Raw genomic sequence first — 21,756 nt, 5'->3', positions numbered from 1 at the left:
CCCCCAGACCAACCTCCTACAATGTAATAGAACCTGTCCGCTCCCCCAGACCAACCTCCTACAATGTAATAGAACCTGTACCCTCTCCAGACCAACCTCTTACAATGTAATAGAACCTGTCCACTCCCCCAGACCAACCTCCTACAATGTAATAGAACCTGTCCGCTCTCCAGACCAACCTCCTACAATGTAATAGAACCTGTCCGCTCTCCAGACCAACCTCCTACAATGTAATAGAACCTGTCCGCTCTCCAGACCAACCTCCTACAATGTAATAGAACCTGTCCGCTCTCCAGACCAACCTCTTACAATGTAATAGAACCTGTCCACTCCCCCAGACCAACCTCCTACAATGTAATAGAACCTGTCCGCTCTCCAGACCAACCCCCTACAATGTAATAGAACTTGTCCGCTCTCCAGACCAACCTCCTACAATGTAATAGAACCTGTCCGCTCTCCAGACCAACCTCCTACAATGTAATAGAGCCTATCCCCTCTCCCGACCAACCTCCTACAATGTAATAGAACCTGTCCCCTCTCCAGACCAACCCCCTACAATGTAATAGAACCTGTCTGCTCTCCAGACCAACCTCCTACAATGTAATAGAACCTGTCCGCTCGCCAGACCAACCTCCTACAATGTAATAGAACCTGTCCGCTCTCCAGACCAACCTCCTACAATGTAATAGAGCCTGTCCCCTCTCCCGACCAACCTCCTACAATGTAATAGAACCTGTCCGCTCTCCAGACCAACCTCCTACAATGTAATAGAACCTGTCCCCTCTCCAGACCAACCCCCTACAATGTAATAGAACCTGTCTGCTCTCCAGACCAACCTCCTACAATGTAATAGAACCTGTCCGCTCCCCCAGACCAACCTCCTACAATGTAATAGAACCTGTCCCCTCTCCAGACCAACCTCCTACAATGTAATAGAACCTGTCCGCTCCCCCAGACCAACCTCCTACAATGTAATAGAACCTGTCCCCTCTCCAGACCAACCTCCTACAATGTACATGTAATAGAGCCTGTCCGCTCTACAGACCTGGCAGTTTTGGGTAAATACTTGCATTCCCCATGGAATTAAAAAACACTGGGGGGGGGGGGGAATTCATCAATACCTGTGCTGAGGAAAAGTTGACCAGTCGCCCATAGCAACCATTCAGATCGCTTCATTTTTAAAAAGCCCCCTAAAAAAAGAAAGAAGCAATCTGACTGGTTATTATGGGCAGCTGGTTGACTTTTCCTCTGAACAGGTTTTGATGAATCTCCCCCTGTGTCCAATTGTCACTATGATGCTGGCAGGTGAGGCAATAGACCCACAGATGGGCCAAGACCATCGGCCCTTTTACACTCATGTGAAGACTTATTTATACACTAGCAGAGTACCCAGCGTTGCCCAAACTTCCTACCTAAACCTTGTGGGAGAGGAAAAGCAACAATGTCTCTCGTCCTCACATCCCGAACTCTTATCCTGTTCCCGCACTAAGTATTGTCGGCACCTGCCGGCTGGACAGTGGTGACAGTGACAATGGAAAGTCTTTAGGAGTTTTTTTTTTTTTTTTATAAAGTTAAGGACGCTGGGAAAAAATTATAGATATGACAGAGAGCATATACCCATCAGTAATGGTGTCCCCCCAATGAAGAGGTGTCCCCCCAATGAAGAGGTGTCCCCCCAATGAAGAGGTGTCCCCCCAATGAAGAGGTGTCCCCCCAATGAAGAGCGACTGTGAAAGATAATTTTCCAGGACCCTCTTACGCCTCGAAGTAGAGTCTATGGCTTGGTTACTCACCTGGGTTGCCGCCCCTTCCCCATCATCATCATGATCTTTACGAAAGGCCTTTCTGCTGGATACATCTGAATAAGAGGCAAGTTTTGCGCCTTTCCTTTTGATGGTATCTATCATAATTCGGAAGAACCTGTACATACGGCAAAGATCAACTTTTTAGAGTAAACATGTAGCCATCAGATCACACATCCCCTTATTATTCCCAAGAGCTGTACTATAGCGCAGTGTTTCCCAACCAGGGTGTCTCCAGCTGTTGCAAAACTACAATTCCCAGCATGCCCCGACAGCCGAAGGCTGTCGGGGCATGCTGGGAGTTGTAGTTTTGGAACCGCTGGAGGCATCCTGGTTGGGAAACACAGCTCTAGAGGCATATTAACCTAAATATGGCTTTTTAGGTGAGTGTCCTAAAAGCTGTGTCTCTCCAGCTGTTGCAGAACCATAAGTCCAAACACATCTACATGCTATAAGCTGTAGTTTTGCAGCAGCTGGAGAGCTTAAAGGGTAACTCTCATTAAAACAAATTTTTGCTATTGCACTCCTTATGGTAAATAAAAAAAATATTTCTAATATACATTGTTTAAAAAAAATTAAGATTTCTATGTTTTATTTGTGCTTAAAAAAAGCTCAAGAGCACATTTCCCCCATCTTATTTCACAGACTTTGGACCGAAGTCCAAACACAGGAAATGCAGCCTGGAGTGCTGAGGGGTGTGTGTCCAGCCTCATCCAATCATAGCTCCTCTCACACTTAACTGCCATTTGCTGGCACTCCAGGCTGCACTTCCTGTGTTTCCTGTGTGGGGGAAAATGTGCTCTTGAGCTTTTTTAAGCACAAATAAAACATAGAAAAATTAACTTTTTTTTTTAACAGAGTATATTAGAAATATTTTTTATTTACCATAAGGAGTGCAATAGCAGAAATTAGTTTTTTTTTTTTTTTTTTTTTTAAACAAATTTTATTGAATTTTCATTGTTATAAACAGACATCACACTGATGGTTAAGTGCGGAATATCGTCGAATAAGAGCCATAAGAACATTCAATAAATTACAAACCAGAAACTGTAAACTCCACACAGCTAATGGAGAACCCAAGTGGAAATGCGCGGCAGTATCATAATATTAATTCGCCTCGCTCAAATTAGGCGTGCCATGCTCGTAGTATGCTAGAAGTCAAGGTCAAGAGGTAAGTCGTAATGGCCCCAGTGAATCACTCAAAACCCCAAGACAGTACCAGTCTGTCGAGCTAAAGGGCTTAACTATGTCCTCGATTTCAGCTGATGTGTAGTGTGCAACAATAAAATCTTGCCATTTGGCGAAATATTTTGCTGTGTTTGTGCTCATGTGTCGTTCAGTATCAAGCCTATCTATCCCACATAACAGTTTAAGTTGCGATATGACCATGGAGATGGTGGGAACAGAAGGGGAGAGCCAGGCTGCGAAGATACACCTAAGTGCCACTAAGAGGACAATGTGAACTAGTTGGGGTGTTTTGGTGGGGCCTTGGTCGGTCAAGTCAGGTGGTCTAAACTGATGAAACAATAGGGCTCTTGGTGTATGTGGTAGTGACATTTCCCATTTCTCTCTGATATATGATATAATCATTTGCCAATATCTTTCTGTATGGGGGCACGTCCAAACTCCATGCCACATATTCGTCAAAGGGGTAGCACATTTAGGGCAGGCCGTGATACGATCGGGGAAATCCGGGGAAGGCAGTATGTTAAACCCATATAAGGCTTTGTGAGCCATTTTGTAGTAGGTTTCACGCCATCTCTCATTGATAATACATTTACGGATGATATTCCACCCATTCAAGATACATTCCGAAATATCATCTCCTGGTACCCATGAGGTCCACGCTGAAAAAATAGAAGAGGGTGTAAATTTCAGTAGTACTTTCCTAAGGGATGTGTATATCATGGAGATGGACAATTTACGGGGTTCCGAACCAATAAGATAGTCTAGTTCTTTCTTTGTGGCCTCTTTGGACAGGTTACGCAATCGACTAAAGAAGAAGGAGCATATCTGTTGCATAGGGAATGCATGAGACGGGGGAAGGTTGTGTAGGGAGAGCAGTGTGGTTGGTCGGAGCCATCGTTTCTGAGTAACGTCCATAAAGTGCTTGGCCTTCGTGAGGCCCTTGTCCGACCAAAGGCCAAGCACCCCAGGAGGAAGTCTTGGGGGAAACTCTGGATGTTTCGCCAGTGGTAGATGTTTGGATAAGAGGTAAGGCAGTCCATATAACTTCCTGACCTCCTTCCAAGATGCCACCGTGTCCCTCAGCAGTACAGAGCGTTGCACTATGGAGGGGAGTTTAGAGTATGTAGTATGTAAGAGGACTGCTAGGTTCCATGGGGCCGCCAATTCACTCTCTAGATCGTAAAGAGCATGGTAAGAGGATCCATGTATCCAGTCATTAACAAATCGAAAAAGACATGATAGATTGTATCCTCTTACATTGGGAAAATTCAGTCCCCCATCAGACCTATTGAGCATCAGTTTGTTTAGGGCGATTCTGGGCCTCTTCCCCCGCCCAGATAAATTTGGTGAATACTGAGTTTAAGCCTTTCACGTCAGTATGTTTTAACAGAAGTGGTAGGGTTTGCAGGGGGTATAGGAGACGCGCAAAGCTAACCATTTTAATGAGTGCACATCTCCCCATAAAGTTCAGGGGGAGTTTTTCCCATTTACGTAATTCAGCTTTAATCTTGGAGAAGAGGGGAGTATAGTTTAAACTATATATGGTGTCGGGTGTTCTCCCTATTTTGATACCTAGGTAGGTGATGGAGGAGTCAGCAATGCGGACTCCCATACCTGATATTTCTGGAAGCCACTGGTGACGGAAAGGACCTAGGGGTAAAAGTTCCGATTTAGACACATTTATTTTGTAACCCGAGAAAGCCCCAAATGTTCTCAGATGTTCAAGAATGCGTCCTAGGGAAGCAGTCGGGCCATCAAGGAACAATAAAATATCATCTGCGAACATTGTCAATTTAACTTCATTCTTCCCCACCTTAATGCCAGGATAAATATTTTCAGACAGTAGGGAGAGCGCCAGGGGTTCTAACGCTAAATTAAAGAGTAGGGGAGAGAGTGGGCAACCCTGTCTGGTGCCCTTAAAGAGAGGGAAGGGTGTGGATAGGATACCAGGCGTGTGTATTCTAGCCATGGGGGTTGCATAAATCCCAGAAATGTAATTCCTAAATGACCCTTGAATACCAATCGCATCCAGCACCAGTCCCAGCCAATCCCATTTAACATTATCGAATGCTTTTTCAGCATCCAAAGTGAGCAAGGCAGGAGCTTCACCCCTCTGGGGCTGATGCTGTAAGCGATCTAGAACCGCCATAACCGTTCTCAAATTCATGGTAGCTGATCTGTTCCTAATAAAGCCCACTTGATGGGAGCCGATTAAAGCTGGCATGAATCGAGAAAGACGGTCAGCTAAAATTTTTGATAGAATCTTGATGTCTTGGTTAATTAGAGATATCGGACGATAGGAGCCTGGGTCAGTTAGGTCCTTACCCGGTTTAGGCAAAACCTTTATGTGTGCAAGAGAGGCTTCTGTGGGTAACGATCCCGTAGACATGAATACCTGAAACATATCCCTTAAGACTGGGGCAATCTGCTCTGATAGGGCTTTATAAAATTTGCCTGAATACCCGTCAGGGCCCGGAGCCTTCCCGTTATGGAGATGACCGATAACTCCCTGTATTTCTTCCACCGATACCGGTGCATTAAGAATCTCCCTCTGTTCTTCCGTCAGTGTGGGAAGTTGGACCCGTTTCAAGAAGGCCTCACCCGCCGAAAGGTCAGAGGGAGAGTTTTCATAAAGCGAGCTATAATAGGAGGACAGCAATTTGTTGATGGAGTGAGGGTTTTTGTGCGTGACTCCCGAGGAGTCTTTAAGTGCTGTTATGTGAGGGGTGGGTATCTTTCCCCTAGCTATACGGGCCAGTAGACGTCCCGATTTGTTACCGTGTCTAAAGAGATCCACCTCAAAGTGGGACCTCCCTAGGCGTTCCCTTCTATCCCACCATAATTCAAAATTGGCTCTAGCCGATTTCCATTCCTCCCGGTTCTGAATAGTAGGGTGGGCTACGAAGGTGGCATAGACATCCCTTAGTCGAGCACTGGCTTCATTCAGATTTTTCAGAGAGGTGCGTTTTAGGTGGGCCACGTGTGCCATCAATTTTCCCCTTAATACTGCCTTCCCCGATTCCCAGAACAGAGTTGGGTCTGAGCGGTGTTCCCCATTATATACGGTATATTCTAACCACCAACCCCTAAGTAATTCGAGGAAGGTATCATCCTTGGCCAGCAGTGAGGGGTAATGCCAAAGAATATCTGTCCCTTTGGGGTAGGAGGGCAAGAGCCGTAGACAGAGAGGGGCATGGTCTGACAATGCCAGTTCTCCAATGTCTACTGAGCTAACTTTATGGTAAAGTTCCGGAGATGTCAGTAGATAGTCTATACGAGACCAGGAAGAGTGGGCATTGGAGAAATGGGTGAATTCCCTATCGTCCGGGTGGGACATTCTCCATACATCTAGCAGTCCCAATTGGTCCAAGAAAGGGGGCAATACACAGTCCCTGCTACGTATGGGGATTGCTTGAGATGTCGGGCCCTTTCTGTCCACTAGGGGGTCGAGGACTGTGTTAAAGTCGCCCCCCACTATTTTGTTCGTCGTGTTATCGTCGTGAATTCTGTCCGCTAGAGCGTGAAAAAAGGACTTATTTTCCCCATTGGGACCGTATATGTTATAAATGCTAAAGATCTCTCCATTGTGGTCAAGTCGTAAGTGTGAGACCCTGCCTTCATCATCAGTGTCGTGTGATATAAGACCAAATGCAAAAGATTTGTGGATCAAGGTGACCACTCCTGCTTTCCCATCCTGGGCCTGAGAACCAAACACCTGCCCCACCCATTGCTGCTGTAACCTAAAAAAATCTGAGCCAGCTAGGTGGGTTTCTTGGAGGAGGACAATGTCCGGGTGGAATCGTTTCAAGTATCGTATAAAAAGTCTTCGTTTTTGGGGGGAGCGAAGACCCTTGACATTCCACGATATTATGTTAGGCATGGTAAATCTAGACAATCCCTCATGGAGGGCTGTGCAGATATTATATGTGTAAGTAGATATGAAAGGGCACAGCAGCAATGGGGGCATACCAAACATGACCCTGAATAAGTAATACCGTGTAAAGTATCTGTAAGGCAGGATAGGTGCCCGATAATAAACTGGGCAGTAGTTTTCACTAGAGGTTCCGGGCTGTGGGAAAGAACAAACAAAACAAAAACAGTATACAAGCAAATAACAGTTAACCATCCTGTAGAATATCCTAGAAGGTGTTGCTAATTTAGCGACACCTTCCTTTTGGATGATGGACTTCCTTTTTTCGGCCGACATAGGCATCAAAGTAATATCACACATTTCAGGACGCCCATGCTCCCCCCCCCTCCCCCCGACCCCTTCTAAGATGGTCGAGTCCCTCAGTCAGGCAGGTGAAAGGCCAACCCTGCCGTGCGGCCGTGCAACATTACAGCACCAAAGCCGGGTTGGAATATGGCAACACTGGAAACCTTCTGTATAACAGCGCCATACAGGCGAGGAAGATAAAAATAAAGAGAAAACCTGGACGTCCGGTTCATCATTCCCGTAGACCCAGCAGAAGGCTCAAAGGCAAGAAGGTGAAGTCATCAGGAACAAGGAACAGCTGTGGTCAGTCAGGTGAAGATCGCCTGTCGCTGTCATAGCCACGACCTGGAGAGCGATGACGTCTACGTCGGTGTCTTTGGCTTGCGGAGAATTGCGATTCTCTAGGTGCTGAGCGGGAACGATGATTCCTCCTTGGTGACCTTGAGCGACGAGTGGGTGTCCGAGCCGGTGGGCGGGAAGATGACGTGGAGGAAGAGGACAGCAGCTGGTCTATTGATGAAGATGCTTCCTCTGGAGTCTTGAAAGTGGTAGTAGAGCCGTCAGGATGGAACACCCTCAGGGTGGCTGGATGCTGCAGTTGGAACCTGTATTTCGCCTGAAATAGCTTAGTGCAAACAGTGCTGAAGGCCCTCCTTCGTTTCGCCACTTCTACCGAGAAGTCCTCAAAAATCAACAGGCGCATTCCATGACTTTCCAGGGGTTGTGTCAGACGGCGGTACGCCCTCAGAATATCAACTTTGTCGTTGTAGTCCAGTAGTCGCAGAATGACTTGACGGGGGCGGGCCTCCGGAGTGGAAGATGGTCGGTTAGGCTGGGGGTGTGAAGATGGGCCAATTCTGTGGGCTCGTTCCACCCTGCAGGGATGAGACAGGCCAAGCGACTTAGGAAGATCTCGCTCACAAAAGCGTTGCAGGTCAAGGAGGTGCTACTGTCTCCTTAACCCCCACTATACGTAAATTATTGCGCCTAGAGCGATTTTCTAGGTCTTCCATTTTCTCGCCAATGCGGGTCATCTCTAATTCCATGTCATGTAGGCGTTTAGCTGCAGCCGTGTCGGTATCCTCCAATTGGGAGGTTCTGTGCTCCAATTCTGACAGGCGGCCAGTATGTTCCTGTACTTCTAGTTTTAGGTTTTGGAGAGTTGCTTTTAGGACCTCCTCCACTATATTTCGTACAGTTGGGGTAATACGCAACGCCATTTCATTCGCCAGGTGCTGGTAGTCTATGGAAAAGGCCGGCCCTGAGGAAAGTTGAGGGGTTGCAATAGTAATCCCGGGGAGTGAGGGGCCCACGGTGGCAGCGTGTGGTCCCAAGTGTGGGTCAGCTGGCAGGCTGACTTCCATTGCGGTTACCTCAGAGTTCAATTGCCCCTCCGTTCGTGGTGGCCGTGATGTCACCCCCGATGCGGCCGCCGCCATTACTGCAGAATCGGGCTGCGCCATTTCTGGGACTGCAGGTGGTGCCTGTTGTTGGGGGCCACCATGCGGTGTCGCCCCGTCAGTCCCCGGCGTCCCCACGCGGGTATCATTCATTGGTGGCAGTGTGGGGACTCCCGAAGCGGGTCGCAGCTTCTGTCCCGCTGCCGCCGCCATGACAGGTGCGCTTTGTGGCGTGTGCTGGGGAGGCGCGGGCTGCGATGGACCGGAGGAGCCGCCACGTTGGAGGTACCTGTCCATCCCCTCGGTCTGGCAGAGGTGTCGGGTGGAGTTCGGGGACTTCTGAAGCCCGTTAGTGCAGCGGTACTTAGCTGGTAGGAGTCGGGGGTGGAGGAGCACAAGCGCGCGCCGTCTGCATCAGGCCGCGCCGGAACCGGAAGTCCCAGAAATTAGTTTTAATGAGAGTGGCCATTTAAGGTTGAAGCTCGTCACTTAAGATGTATAGAATGGTTTTCTATAATTTCATGGTTTGCTTTGTTGTAGAGACTAAGTAACATAGCGGCTGAGGCTATAGGATCTGCCATGCCTTAAACCCACACATGGGGCAAAAACTGTCCTATGGTCGCTGTGCACAAACTAAAGCATAAGGCATTGGCCAGTTTGACCAGAGACAGTAAGATGGAGAGTTCGATGATAGATCCAACGGGTCTGGTGAGAACATGCCAAACTATAAACCAAGCGCCAAAGTTGAAACGCTGTTGCCAGCCTTACATACCTGTTCTCCATGAAGTGCAGTAGATCCTCAGGTCTCAAGCATTTCTCCTGCCGGTAATACTCATGCGGCAGGAAGTGGAATTTTACTTTGTAGACCTGTAATTTCTGGGTTTTGTCCTCAATGAGGAAGGTTTCTACTACATCCAGCTTGTGCATCACCTACAACAGGGAAATCATTTACTTTATTAAAGGAATATTCCAGGAAAACATTATTATTATTATTATTTTTTTTTTTTTTTAGATCATCTGGCTCTAGAAAGTTAAACAGATTAGTAAATTACTTCTATAAAAAAAAAAAATAATAATAATAATAATCCTTCCAAAAGTTATCAGCTGCTGAAGTTGAGTTCTTTTCTGTCTGGCGCTCTGCTGACACCTGTCTGTCTGTCTCAGAAACTGCACAGAGTAAAAGAGGTTTGCTATGGGGATTCGCTCCTACTCTGGACAGCTCCCGAGACATTTGTCATCAGAGATCAGTTAGACAAAAGAACAACTTAACTTCAGCAGCTGATAAGTACTGGAAGGATTAAGATATTTTTTTTATATATATATATAGAAGTAATTTAAACTTTCTGGAACCAGTTGATTTGGAAGTATCAGATCCTGGGGGTTCGAATCCTGCTGGGATCCCCCGAATATCAGCCCGGCTCTCCTCCTGCACGGAGCGGGGGTGGGCACATGCCCTCAATTTATCTCTATGGGAGAGCCAAAGCGCTTTATCTGGAATCACCTACTCTCCCAGAGATAGGTCGCAGCAGCCGCCCCCCCCCCCCCCCATATGATCTGATACTTCTCTTCTATTCTTTGGATAGGGGATACATTTTTCAAAGCTAGACTAAGTATTAATTGACACCCTATTAATACATTATCAGCAGTATCTGTCCTACTCATTTCTGTAATAAAAGATGTAGAAGATAAGTAAAGAGTGAGTAGGTAGACACAACCACATAGAATACATCAAATGTATTAAAGTAATATACCCATACACATGTCAAAATGTAACATTTGGTAAAGGATTGCACGTATGGAAATTGACTGATCCCTACTGCTGTATAATCTTGTTTGGATTTTCTGTACTTACTCTACACAGTTACATCCCTGCACAGTTTTCTTCTTTTGCAGCTTATGGGGGATCTCTTCTCATGTGCTGACGTAATCTGATGTTGCAGAGCGTGTGATCCCCCTCCCTGCCCCTGCAGAGTTTGCCAAGTGTGCTCTCCTCCTCATCTTTATATCTATACATTTATTACAACCTGTGTAATTTGCACTTCTTGAATATTTTGATGCTTTCTGCCTCCTCATACGCTGACCTGCCATGTACAGCCTACCCCCCACCCCCCCCACCCCCCAGCTGCTACCTCTAACACTGAAAGGAGATAGAGTGGACATACAGCAGCAGGGATGTACGTATCTAGGTTTGATTCAACAGAACAGCCAACTATGTGAAGGAGTTACACAAACTCTGCAACAGCAAAATGGTGGGAAATTACTAATGCATTTAGGACGCAAATAGAATTTTTTTTTTTTTATTATTAATAATAATAGTGTTAACAACAACATGACCGTGTGTGTTTGAAATAATGGTTGCCAAGAGGGCCTGGCAGTAGCAGAAAGCACAGACCTGCTCCTGCATTTTATACAGCCAAACAGTTCCCTACCAGTCAATGATAATGCTTATCAGCAACAAAAGTGACATCCAGTACATGTGTTCTTCAATTCTTCAAATATAAAATCTGTGGAAGCATACTACCCCCAAAGTATAGCTGTAGGCCCCTATAGCTGTATGCCCCACTTTGCCACCATATTGTGCCACGTCGGCACTCCACCAGTCAGCATTAGGAGAAAAGCCATTTCTTTGGATGTCTTCAAACAAGAGGGGATGCCTCTACAACCCTATATTCTATTTACTGCATACATTATATAAAAATCAGTTCTTTTATAAGATATCTGTTTGGGTACAAGGAAAACTGGAGGAAAACAAGAGAAATGGTGTCTGCCTCTGTTGTGTTCTCAAGGCAATGTCTTCTAATGCATGCCTGTCCCTTTAAGCTAGCTCCTCTGCGGACATACTGCTCTGGCTTACTCATTCAGCGACATCATTCATTATCTGGTTTATATGGCTTATAAATGTTTTCTTCCCACTAACAGGAGGCCAAAGGCTGCCAATAACAGCGCACACACAGCAGGGCCAGAGATCTTATCTTTTCATGAGAATACACAGCATTAGAGATCATTTATTCTGTCTGGAGAAACAATTTGATAATGTGGCGTTCATACAACCACAAAACACATTGCAACTAATCAGAAGCGCTAAGATGCCAAACAGACATGTCCTGTTAAAGGGACAGGCAGTATATAATTCTCTTATATCCCAGATCTTCAAGGTTTTGTTGCGTGGGCTTTTTAAGGGGATAAGGGTCCACAAACAAAAGAAGCATAGCCCTCTTAAAGGAGTAGTGCAGTGAAACTTATCCCCTATACAAAAGGATAAGGGATGAAGTTATAGATCGCGGAGGGTCCAATCCTTAGGATCCCCACCGGAAGCCCAGCCGACACACCCCCTCCATGTATCTCTATGGGTTAAATGGAGGAGCCAAGGGTCGGACACCTTGTGATCTGTAACGTATCCCCTATCCTTTGCATAGGGAATAAAGTTTTGTTTCACTACAGAACTCCTTTAACCCCTTGGGGACGGAGCCCATTATAACCCTAAGGACGGGAGCATTTTTTGCAAATCTGACCACTGTCACTTTAAGAATTAATAACTCTGGGAAAGTTAACATGGGAAAAACCCAGCCCTCTCTGAGCCACGGGCAATCCAAAAGGGGTAAAGTGCACCCCTGTAGCTCCCATTAACTTCAATCACATGACCTGCATTGACCCAGTCATCCAGCCATTACAATTTGGCTCCTGGTTCCCAATTTTCAACAAACCAACTTCAACATCTAACCGATGCTGCCTTATATCTTCTAGATTTCGATAGGTGTCAGTGTCACAAAATTATCAATAATATTCATTTCACTTTCAGTGGTTTTAAACTTATGGCTGATCAGTGTGTGTGTGTGTGTGTGTGTGTGTGTGTGTGTGTGTGTGTGTTCATGAATGTGTATGCCAGATGACAAACCCAGCTCTGCTACATCAATATGTAGTAGTAATTAGAGATGAGCGAATTTACAGTAAATTCGATTCGTCACGAACTTCTCGGCTCGGCAGTTGATGACTTATCCTGCATAAATTAGTTCAGCTTTCAGGTGCTCCGATGGGCTGGAAAAGGTGGATACAGTCCTAGGAGACTCTTTCCTAGGACTGTATCCACCTTTTCCAGCCCACCGGAGCACCTGAAAGCTGAACTAATTTACGCAGGATAAGCCATCAACTGCCGAGCCGAGAAGTTCGTGACGAATCAAATTTACTGTAAGTTCGCTCATCTCTAGTAGTAATGCTTAAACGGGTGTGGTCACCAAAAATAACAAAAACTTTCGATATGTCATAGAGACATTTCAAATAGGTCAGGGTCTAAGTGTTCAGACCACCACCGGCCAAGAGAACGAGCTAGGAGATGTGCGTGCTTAGCCCGTTCTCTCCTTGTGTCACGTGACAGTGATGGTCGCATTAACTATGGGACAATCTTTGTCACATAGAAACAGGGTGAGGAGATAAGTGCTCAATAGCATGCATCACTCCCTGCTCGCTCTAGCGATAGGTCAGGGTCTAAGCACTCAGACCCCGACTGATAAAAAAAAACTTTTCATATGTCTCAATGCCATATCTAAAAGATTTTTTGTTTTTGTTTGTGTGACTGACTTATTGGCAGTGTTTCTCAATCAGGGTGCCTCCAGCTGTTGCAAAACTACAACTCCCAGCATGGCCGGACAGCTTTCAGCTGTCCGGCCATGCTGGGAGTTGTAGTTTTGCAACAGCTGGAGACAATTTGGTTGGGAAACACTGCTTTAGGGTACGTTAAGACGAGCGGATCCACAGCATATTTTACACTGCGGATCCGCCGCCCAAGGACCCCTACAGGGTGCCTCAGATGTGACTGCTCGGAGCGGCAATTCCCCAATACGAGCAGACACACTGTGATGTGCGAGTCGCCGCACGCATGTGCAATATACCCAAACATCGCAGCAGTGTATCTGCTTGTAGCAGCGGATTTCCACTCCGAGAAAGCACATCTGAGACACCCTGTAGGGGTCCTTCGGCAGTGGTGCCGCAGCATAAAATACGCTGTGGATCCACTCGACTGAACGTACCCTAAAAGGGGTAAAGTTTCTCCTTGCGCCAGAGAGTAAGGATCCATAAACAGAATATCAGCCCGGAGAAATTCCAGGTGGATACTCCATGTGCAGCTGCGGCCACGGATATCTAGAGATGAGCGAACTTACAGTAAATTCGATTTGTCACGAACTTCTCGGCTCGGCAGTTGACTTTTCCTGCGTAAATTAGTTCAGCTTTCAGGTGCTTCCGTGGGCTGGAAAAGGTGGATACAGTCCTAGGAGACTCTTTCCTAGGAATGTATCCACCTTTTCCAGCCAACTGGAGCACCTGAAGGCTGAACTAATTTATGCAGGATAAGTCATCAACTGCCGAGCCGAGAAGTTCGTGACGAATCGAATTTACTGTAAGTTCGCTCATCTCTACTGATATCCCTTAGCCCTGGGACAGTCTCCCATTGACAACTATGAACAGCTCAAAATTCCATAGTGTGTATGGTTCAGCAGAATTCCATTTAAGACAATGGCCGGCTGCTGCACAGTAATTTCTGAGTGGAATTTTGACACACTGAAAATGTGTAGTGTGAATGGGCCCTTAGCGCTTTTCCTGCTAAAGAAAGGCTACTTTGATTAGTATCTACATATTTTACACTAGCATGTACCGATGGGACGACCAGTTATGCAAGGGCCAATTTACCAACATTATCTTTTCTTCCTAGCACAAATAACCAATGGTATCACTTACCTCAGCCAAACACACACGGGTTAGTTGTTTCTTCAGCTTTTTCACTTTCTTTAAAGCTTTCTTGGTGGGGAGGACCGGCACGCTCATCATGGGAGTTTTAATTTTGGAGCTCCCTATCAGTAAGATTTCTCGAAGTCTGAACGGAGAAGAGAAAACAAAGAAAATAAAATATTACTACAAATGAATGAAAAGAAGTCCCTGCCCTACCTCACTATGAGCGGAAAGCAACTAACACTGGTACACCGTCATTTGCAAGGGAAGATGTAATACCTCATATGCCCTATAGTAGCCACTGTAGGAAAACTGAGCAGCTGCCTACCTCTCTGTTCAGTACTGAAGTGGCTTGACAGGCTGGGCGCAAACTGCACTTAAAGGGGTATCCCGGCCAAACACATCTTATCCCAGGGTTCAAGTCCTGCAGGAATGCGTGGGAACTGAGGTCGTGCACTTTTCCCACAGCAGGAGCACCGTTCCCATTAGCAGGAGTCCTGCAGGAACAGCCTTTGAGTGGAAATCTTGGTTGAGTTCCCATACTTTTTTTCCCCAGAACTTGACCCCTGTCTTATCCCCTATCCAAAGGATAGGGGATATGGTGTCTGATCATGGGGGAGCCCGCCTTTGGATAGGGGATAAGATGTCTATGGCCAGAATACCCCTTTAACCCCTTAACGACCACAGACTTAAATGTACGTCCTGGTTTGGCGGGACTTCCCGCACCAGGATGTACATTTACGTCCTGTGTATGACCACGAGCATCAGAACGGTGCTCACGTCATACACGGCAGATTCCGGCTGCTCGTAATGGCCGACATCCGCGATCGCGTGGATGTCCGCCGTTAACAATACAGATCACGGCATCTGCGGCAGTGCGGTACTTTGAATGGATGATAGGATCGGCCGCAGCGCTGCCGCGGCGATCCGATCATCCAGCATGGCGGCCGGAAGTCCCCTCACCTGGCTCCGGCCATCTCCCGGGGTCTTCTGCTCTGGTCTGCGATCGAGAAGATGACCGATAATACTGATCAATGCTGTGTCCCATACATAGCACTGAACAGTATTAGCAATCAAAGGATTGCTATAGATAGTCCCCTATGGGGACAAAAGTGTAAAATAAAAGTTGAAAAATGTAAAAAATAAAATAAAAAATAAAAAATAAAAAAAAAATGTGAAAAGTAAAACATCCCCTCCCCCAATAAAAATTCAAATAGTCAGTTTTTCCCATTTTACCCCCAAAAAGCATTTTTTAATAAACATATTTGGTATTGCCACATGCGTAAGTGTCTGTACTATCAAAATATAATGTTAATTATCCCGTATGGTGAACGGCGTAAACGTAAAAATTAAATAAGTCCAATAATGCTGCTTTTTTTGTCACATTTTATTAAAAATGTTTATTAAGTTTTATATATGCAAATGTGGAATCAATAAAAAGTACAGATGACGGCGCAAAAAATGAGCCCTCAAATCGTCCTATAAATGGAAAAATGAAAAAGTTATAGGTGGTCAAAATAGGGCGATTTTAGATCACTGATTTTGTACAAAAAGTTTTAGATTGTTTTTTTAAGCGGTACAAAAATATAAAATGTATCTAGCCATGGGTATCATTTTAATCGTATTGACCCACAGAATAAAGAACACAGGTCATTTTTACCGTAAAGTGTATAGTGTGAAAACAAAACCCTCCAAAATGCGCAAAATTGTGGTTTTCATTTAAATTTCCTCCCAAAAAAAAATTTGTTTTGGGTTCGCCGTACATTTTATGGTAAAATGAGAGTTTTCATTACAAAGTACAATTTGTCACGCAAAAAACAAGCCCTTATATGGGTCTGTAGATGGAAATATAAAAGAAGTTATGGATTTTAGAAGGCGAGGAGGAAAAAACGAAAACGCAAAAATAAATTTGGCCTGGTCCTTAAAGAAGATATCCCATACAGCAAAGAAAAAAAAAATACCTAGCCATTCCATAGTATATTCACCTACCACCTCTCTGACATGTTTGTGATTTTTTTTCCGGCCCCCATTCACTGGCTATTCAGCTCATAAATTCCAGTTACTTCCTGGTTATGGTGGCTATGCCTGTGATCTCAAAGACTACATTTCCCTGCATGCACTGCTCACATTTCCTGCTCTCAGCTGCCTGAGCAGAGAGCTTGTTACCTCCCCTAACTTATGTTAGTCACTCCCACATAACACTGAGCTCCAATCATAGCCCTATACAGCAGGGTGGTCACATAACACTGAGCTCCAATCATAGCCCTATACAGCAGGGTGGCCACGAGGAAACAAAATGTAATCTCAGTGCTCAGAGAGAGGGACCCTGGAGTTGAAGCTGCAGTTTTACACTGTAAAATCACTCCCTCCCCCTCCTCCTCTCAATGAAATAGCTTTACAGTGGCACAATCACCTCCCCCCTCCTCTGCCCTGCACTCCTCTCTCCCCAGTGCTCAGTGTGACAATTCTACTCTCCCTCCCCTCCATTCTCAGTGTGACAACTCTACTCTCCCTCCCCTCCATTCTCAGTGTGACAGCCCTACGCTGGCAGCTCCCTCCCCTCCCCCCTCTCCTCCGTTATCAGTGTAAAAACATTAGCAAGGAGAGGGGAGAGAACTATGATCTGAATCAGCCGGCATATAGGCAGTGCTGCTCAGCCAATCACTGCAGAACAGAGGAAGGACAGTGTGAATATTCATCAGATGGGAGGGGCTAAGGCCGAGCTCAGTCAGCTCTCTGCAGCACAGGGGTTTTCTGGGTAATTGTCACGTCATGGCCCCTGGATGCTGCTGATAACAGCCTGAATAGGGGGTCGAAAGTCATGAAAACCTGGAACAGCTGAATTTCCTGTCAGACAGAAGAATGCAGATAAAGCTTGTTTCTAAGCAGCATTGGTAATGGAAGTGATTTACAAACCTGTATAACTTTACCTTCAGCACTAAAAGCTGAACAATTGTTTACTGTGAGACTTGTCCTTTAAGGTGAAAATGGGCTTGGTCCTTAAGGGGTTAAAGGGGTTGTACCAGAGAAGAGCAGATTTTATTTTATTTTTTTATTTATTTTTTACCCCTTAAGGCGTTTCTTCACTTTAGTTTTTTCCTCCTTACCTTTTAAAGTCATAACCCTTTGTAGTGAGTCATTTTAACCAAAAATCCATGGCAAAATGAAGAAAAAAAAATTTTTAAATCATTGTGCGACAAAGCTGAAGAAAAGATGCCATTTTGTAACTTTTGGGGGCTTCTGTTTCTACGCAGTGCATATTTCAGTAAAAATGACACCTTATCATTATTCTGTAGGTCCATACGGTTAAAATGATCCCCTACTTATATAGGTTTGATTTTGTCGTACTTCTGGAAATAATTAATAACTACATGCACGAAAATTAACACTTTAAAAAAATTGTCAACTTCTGACCCCTATAACTTATTTTTCCGCGTACGGGCCGGTATGAGGGCTTATTTTTTGCACCGTCATTTGTTTTGATTGGACTTTTTGATCGCTTTCTATTCATTTTTTTGTTATATAAAAAGTGACCAAAAATACCCTATTTTGGATACGCCATTGACAGTGCGGTTTAATTAACTATACATTTTTACAGTTCGGACATTTCCGCACGCGGCGATACTACATGTTTATTTTTATTTACAGGTGTTTTATTTTTATTTTTTTTTAATGGGAAAAGGGGGGTGATTTAATTTTTACACTTTTTTTTTCTATGCTATAGCCTCCTCTAGGGGCTATAACATACATTACATTGATTCCTCACACTGATCACCCCTATATCATAGCATAGCGATGATCAGTGTAGTCGGCACTTGACTGCTCCTGCCTGGATCTCAGGCATGGAGCAGTCAATTGCCGATCGGACGCCGAGGAAGCAGGTAATGTACCTTTCTTGAGTGTCCTAGCTGATCGGAAGTCTATTTATTTTGTTTTTACTTTAGACGCGGCAATCGACTTTGATCGTCGTCTCTAAAGGGTTAATAGCGCGCGTCACCACAATTGGTGACATCCGCTATTAGCCCTGGATCCTGGCTTTTTTTTTTTATTGCTGGACAACCCCTTTAACTTAAGTTCCTGCACGGGCCACTGTATTACAGGACTTCTTAGCTTCCATGGGAAGAAACAGGGGGGGGGGGGGGGAAATTGGAGAAGGTGCCTACTACTGTTCTGGACACCTCCGGCTCCATTGCTTTTGCTTTTTTTTTTGCCGCAAACTGCTGCCTCAGACTGCAGGGCCTGGGGACTTGTTGGAGCCTTCTCCTATCAATCCCCCCCCCCCCTCCTCCCTAAACAACCAGCTTCTCCCTGCTCTCATGTGGCTATGGAGCCGGTAGACCTGGGAGCCTTCCCGCCTCTTACTAGTGCTGCTGTGGCCCCACTAGTTCCTGCTAACTCCTTTCCTGATGAGACACTTCGGTGCCCTACAGCTTCTGCTGTGACCATCTTGGCCCAGATCCACATCGCACAGGACGCTCCACAACAGTCTTTCCCTCCTCCAGCTCCACACCATTAACTTACTATGTACCCAAACTCAAGTATGACGACTGCTCTCCCCCTCTACTACTGATCAGGTTGCACTTTCTACTGCTGTGCATGACCAGCCAGCTCTGCTCTGTGTGGTGCACCTCATCCAGGCCTTCTCTTCACCTGCCCTCTACCCCATCCTATACTCAAGTAGGTGGTAGTGGCACGGACCCTCCTTATAAGGACTCAGCTGATGTTTCAACAGGCAGAATAGTGTGTAACACTATGCTCCTCCCCCCCCTTCAAATCTGATGGAACTACAGACCATGGTGTGAATAGAGCCCTAAGAGCTCAGTATGGTTTTTTTGCTCAGGGCCTTACATGTCCATTACATCAGAGATAAGAAAAAGATTCCAGGGACAAAGCAACTTACCTGGGAATACCAAGGGTGACGTTCATCTCTCCTCTTCCGGCAAAGTGGAAGGTGTTCAGTGTCATCTGGGTGGAGGGTTCACCAATGCTTTGAGCTGCAAGAAGGCCCACTGCATCTCCGGGGTCACACAGGGCTCTCTGCCACTTCAGCTGTAGCAAAGTCCTTAACCTGAAAGAAAAAAAGAATAAAAATACAATAAAATACCAATAATACAAAATAACATATCTTCATTAATAATTTATACAATGCAAATCACGGAGCTTTTCCAGTAATATGTGTTGCACTCCAGGGTGCAGGTTACCACATAGAACCCAGCATATACATAGTGTTTCTTTAAGGATCCTCTCTCTAAAAACCATAAAAACAGACCCCACAAACGGCGGCCAGCTAAATTGCATCAAAAGCTGTAGGTGCACAAACCGCCGTAAACATTTACCTATCCCATTTTATTATTATAGCCACTAAGGCACTATTGCCACCAAGAATAGTAGGCAGTAATATATAAGATAATTGGTTATTATGAGCAATTCCCTAGCACAGACCTATGGAATAAATCACCTAACTAAAAAAAAATATGAATGGAGTAATAAAAAAGGAAACCGCAATGATGGTTGTAGTATTGGGTCAATGACTCTAAGCCTTAAAATCCCTTACTATGAGAAGGTCCCACCATCAATAAGTTGATCACAGGATGTACTGCTGCTGGGATCCCAAAACATTAACTGTAAATATGTCAAGAACTCTGTGGCAAGTGCTCAATGACACTGCAGCGCCACCACAGGAGAAAAAGGTGGAAATGGCTCTAATTTGGCAGCAGCGTTGCTCTGCAAGGGTTTCCATCATTGGAAAGGGAATAAAAGGAAGTAGAGGAGAACTCAGAGAACTCTGTCCGTGCGGAGCCCCATGAATGCTGTACCTCCTATGGAAGGGGGATTGCCAAGGTACGCCAGGTACTGTACGAGTATGCAAAAAAAACACTGACCTATGGCAACAGTTGATGTACTGGTTGGTCCCAGGAACCCCGCGACAATATACCAAGATATAAAGGAGCTGTCAGAGTCCTTGGAGGGATCTGAACCCGGGACTCTTGTACCGGGGAAGAGACACTAAGGAGGTACTACAAGTACAAGCAAGGTGCAAACAGAACACAAAGTTTAGGAGGAGCGTCCCGAATGGGACAAAACCTTGGACCTCCAAATAAAAACCAGAGGCTGTGGTAACTGCGCAGTCCGTTCCCTTGTCTAAAGGCAACAGTGAAGACAACTGAGCCAACCTGCATAGTATGGCAGGAACCCAGATAGGATGCCTTGAGGCAGCAGGGGGCTGCTGAACACCTTGAGGGACCTATCAGGCTCTGTGCCAGAGCAGAAGCGCTCAGCCACATCAGATCTGAGGAAAGAAGGCCATAGGCAGAACCAATGTACAACCCCCAAGAGGGCCCAATAAGTGTAGAGTGGCCATAGCATATGCAGGGACACAGACAGACACCTCACGATGAGTAGTACCCAGACTGCAACCATGAAACCAAACAGCAGACATAAAGCAAGCACCCACCGGTGAACTACACTATGCCACCAGTAGGCAATGTTATGCCTTGTAGAAAGAAGTACAGTGGTTGCAGCTGTTTCTATAGGGGCCAATAGACCAAACAGAAAAACACCCACATCTTACCTCCTAATGTTGCTACAGACAGCACGCCACAAATGCTGTAGCAAATACATGTGATGTAGGAGGTTTGTGGTGTAGGAAACCATGCAGACACTGTCCGGCTTACTGGTAGAAAGTAGGGATCGACCGATTATCGGTTTGGCCGATATTATCGGCCGATATTCACCATTTTGGACGTTATCGGTATCGGCAATTACCTTGCCGATAATCTGATAATGCCCCCCCGCACCGAGCCGCACCCCCCAGCGCACCGCCCCGGCCGGTGCCCCATTGCCTCCCCCATCCCCGATTTTATAATTACCTGTTCCCGGGGTCCACGATATTTCTGGCTCCTGCGCGTCCTGTGTTACACTGTGCGCTGCGCAGCGCAATGACGAATGACGTCCTCAACGCGACATCACCGTCATTGCGCACAGTGACAGCTCAGGAGGACGGCACCGGAGACAGAAGTAGAGCGGACCTCGGGCCCCGGGAACAGGTAATTATAATACCGGGAATGGGGGAGGCAATGGGGCAGCGGTCTCTGGCCGAAGCAGTGCGGTGGGGGGATAAATAGCCATTAACTTATACCGGAATATCGGTATAAGTTATCGGCTATCGGCCCTAACCTCCACAGAATATCGGTATCAGCCCTAAAAAAAAAAAATGATATCGGTCGATCCCTAGTAGAAAGGTTCGATGAACCCCCAAAAACCCCGATTTGGAACCGCACATTGAAGTAGGCTACTGGATCTCAACCACGGGAGAGGCAGGTATGGGGCAGGATATGGCCAATTGGAACATGGGCCATAGAGCACACAGGGTCACACTTGAGGATCTCCAACTGAAAGCGGGTAACCGGACTTCAGCCATGGGAGAGTA

The 21,756-nt window shown here is 45.8% G+C and overlaps 1 protein-coding gene across 2 annotated transcripts in view; it reads right to left on the bottom strand.

Annotated features, from left to right (window-relative positions):
- The window catches only part of POLR1A (RNA polymerase I subunit A), a 137,936-nt gene that overhangs the window by 39,521 nt on the left and 76,659 nt on the right, over nt 1-21,756 (bottom strand). For both annotated transcript variants that reach the window (XM_056554407.1, XM_056554421.1), the window contains 4 exons: nt 19,228-19,395; nt 14,337-14,472; nt 9,379-9,536; nt 1,794-1,920 (listed from right to left, as the gene is read on the bottom strand). In XM_056554407.1, the coding sequence (XP_056410382.1) occupies nt 1,794-1,920; nt 9,379-9,536; nt 14,337-14,472; nt 19,228-19,395 (589 nt within the window). The remainder of the gene's footprint in view (nt 1-1,793; nt 1,921-9,378; nt 9,537-14,336; nt 14,473-19,227; nt 19,396-21,756) is intronic.

This window comes from Hyla sarda, chromosome 1 (genome assembly GCF_029499605.1).
Source record: "Hyla sarda isolate aHylSar1 chromosome 1, aHylSar1.hap1, whole genome shotgun sequence".
NCBI lineage: Eukaryota > Metazoa > Chordata > Amphibia > Anura > Hylidae > Hyla > Hyla sarda.
Note: the sequence above shows the minus strand (reverse complement) of the source record. Positions and strands in the feature narration are given on the sequence as shown.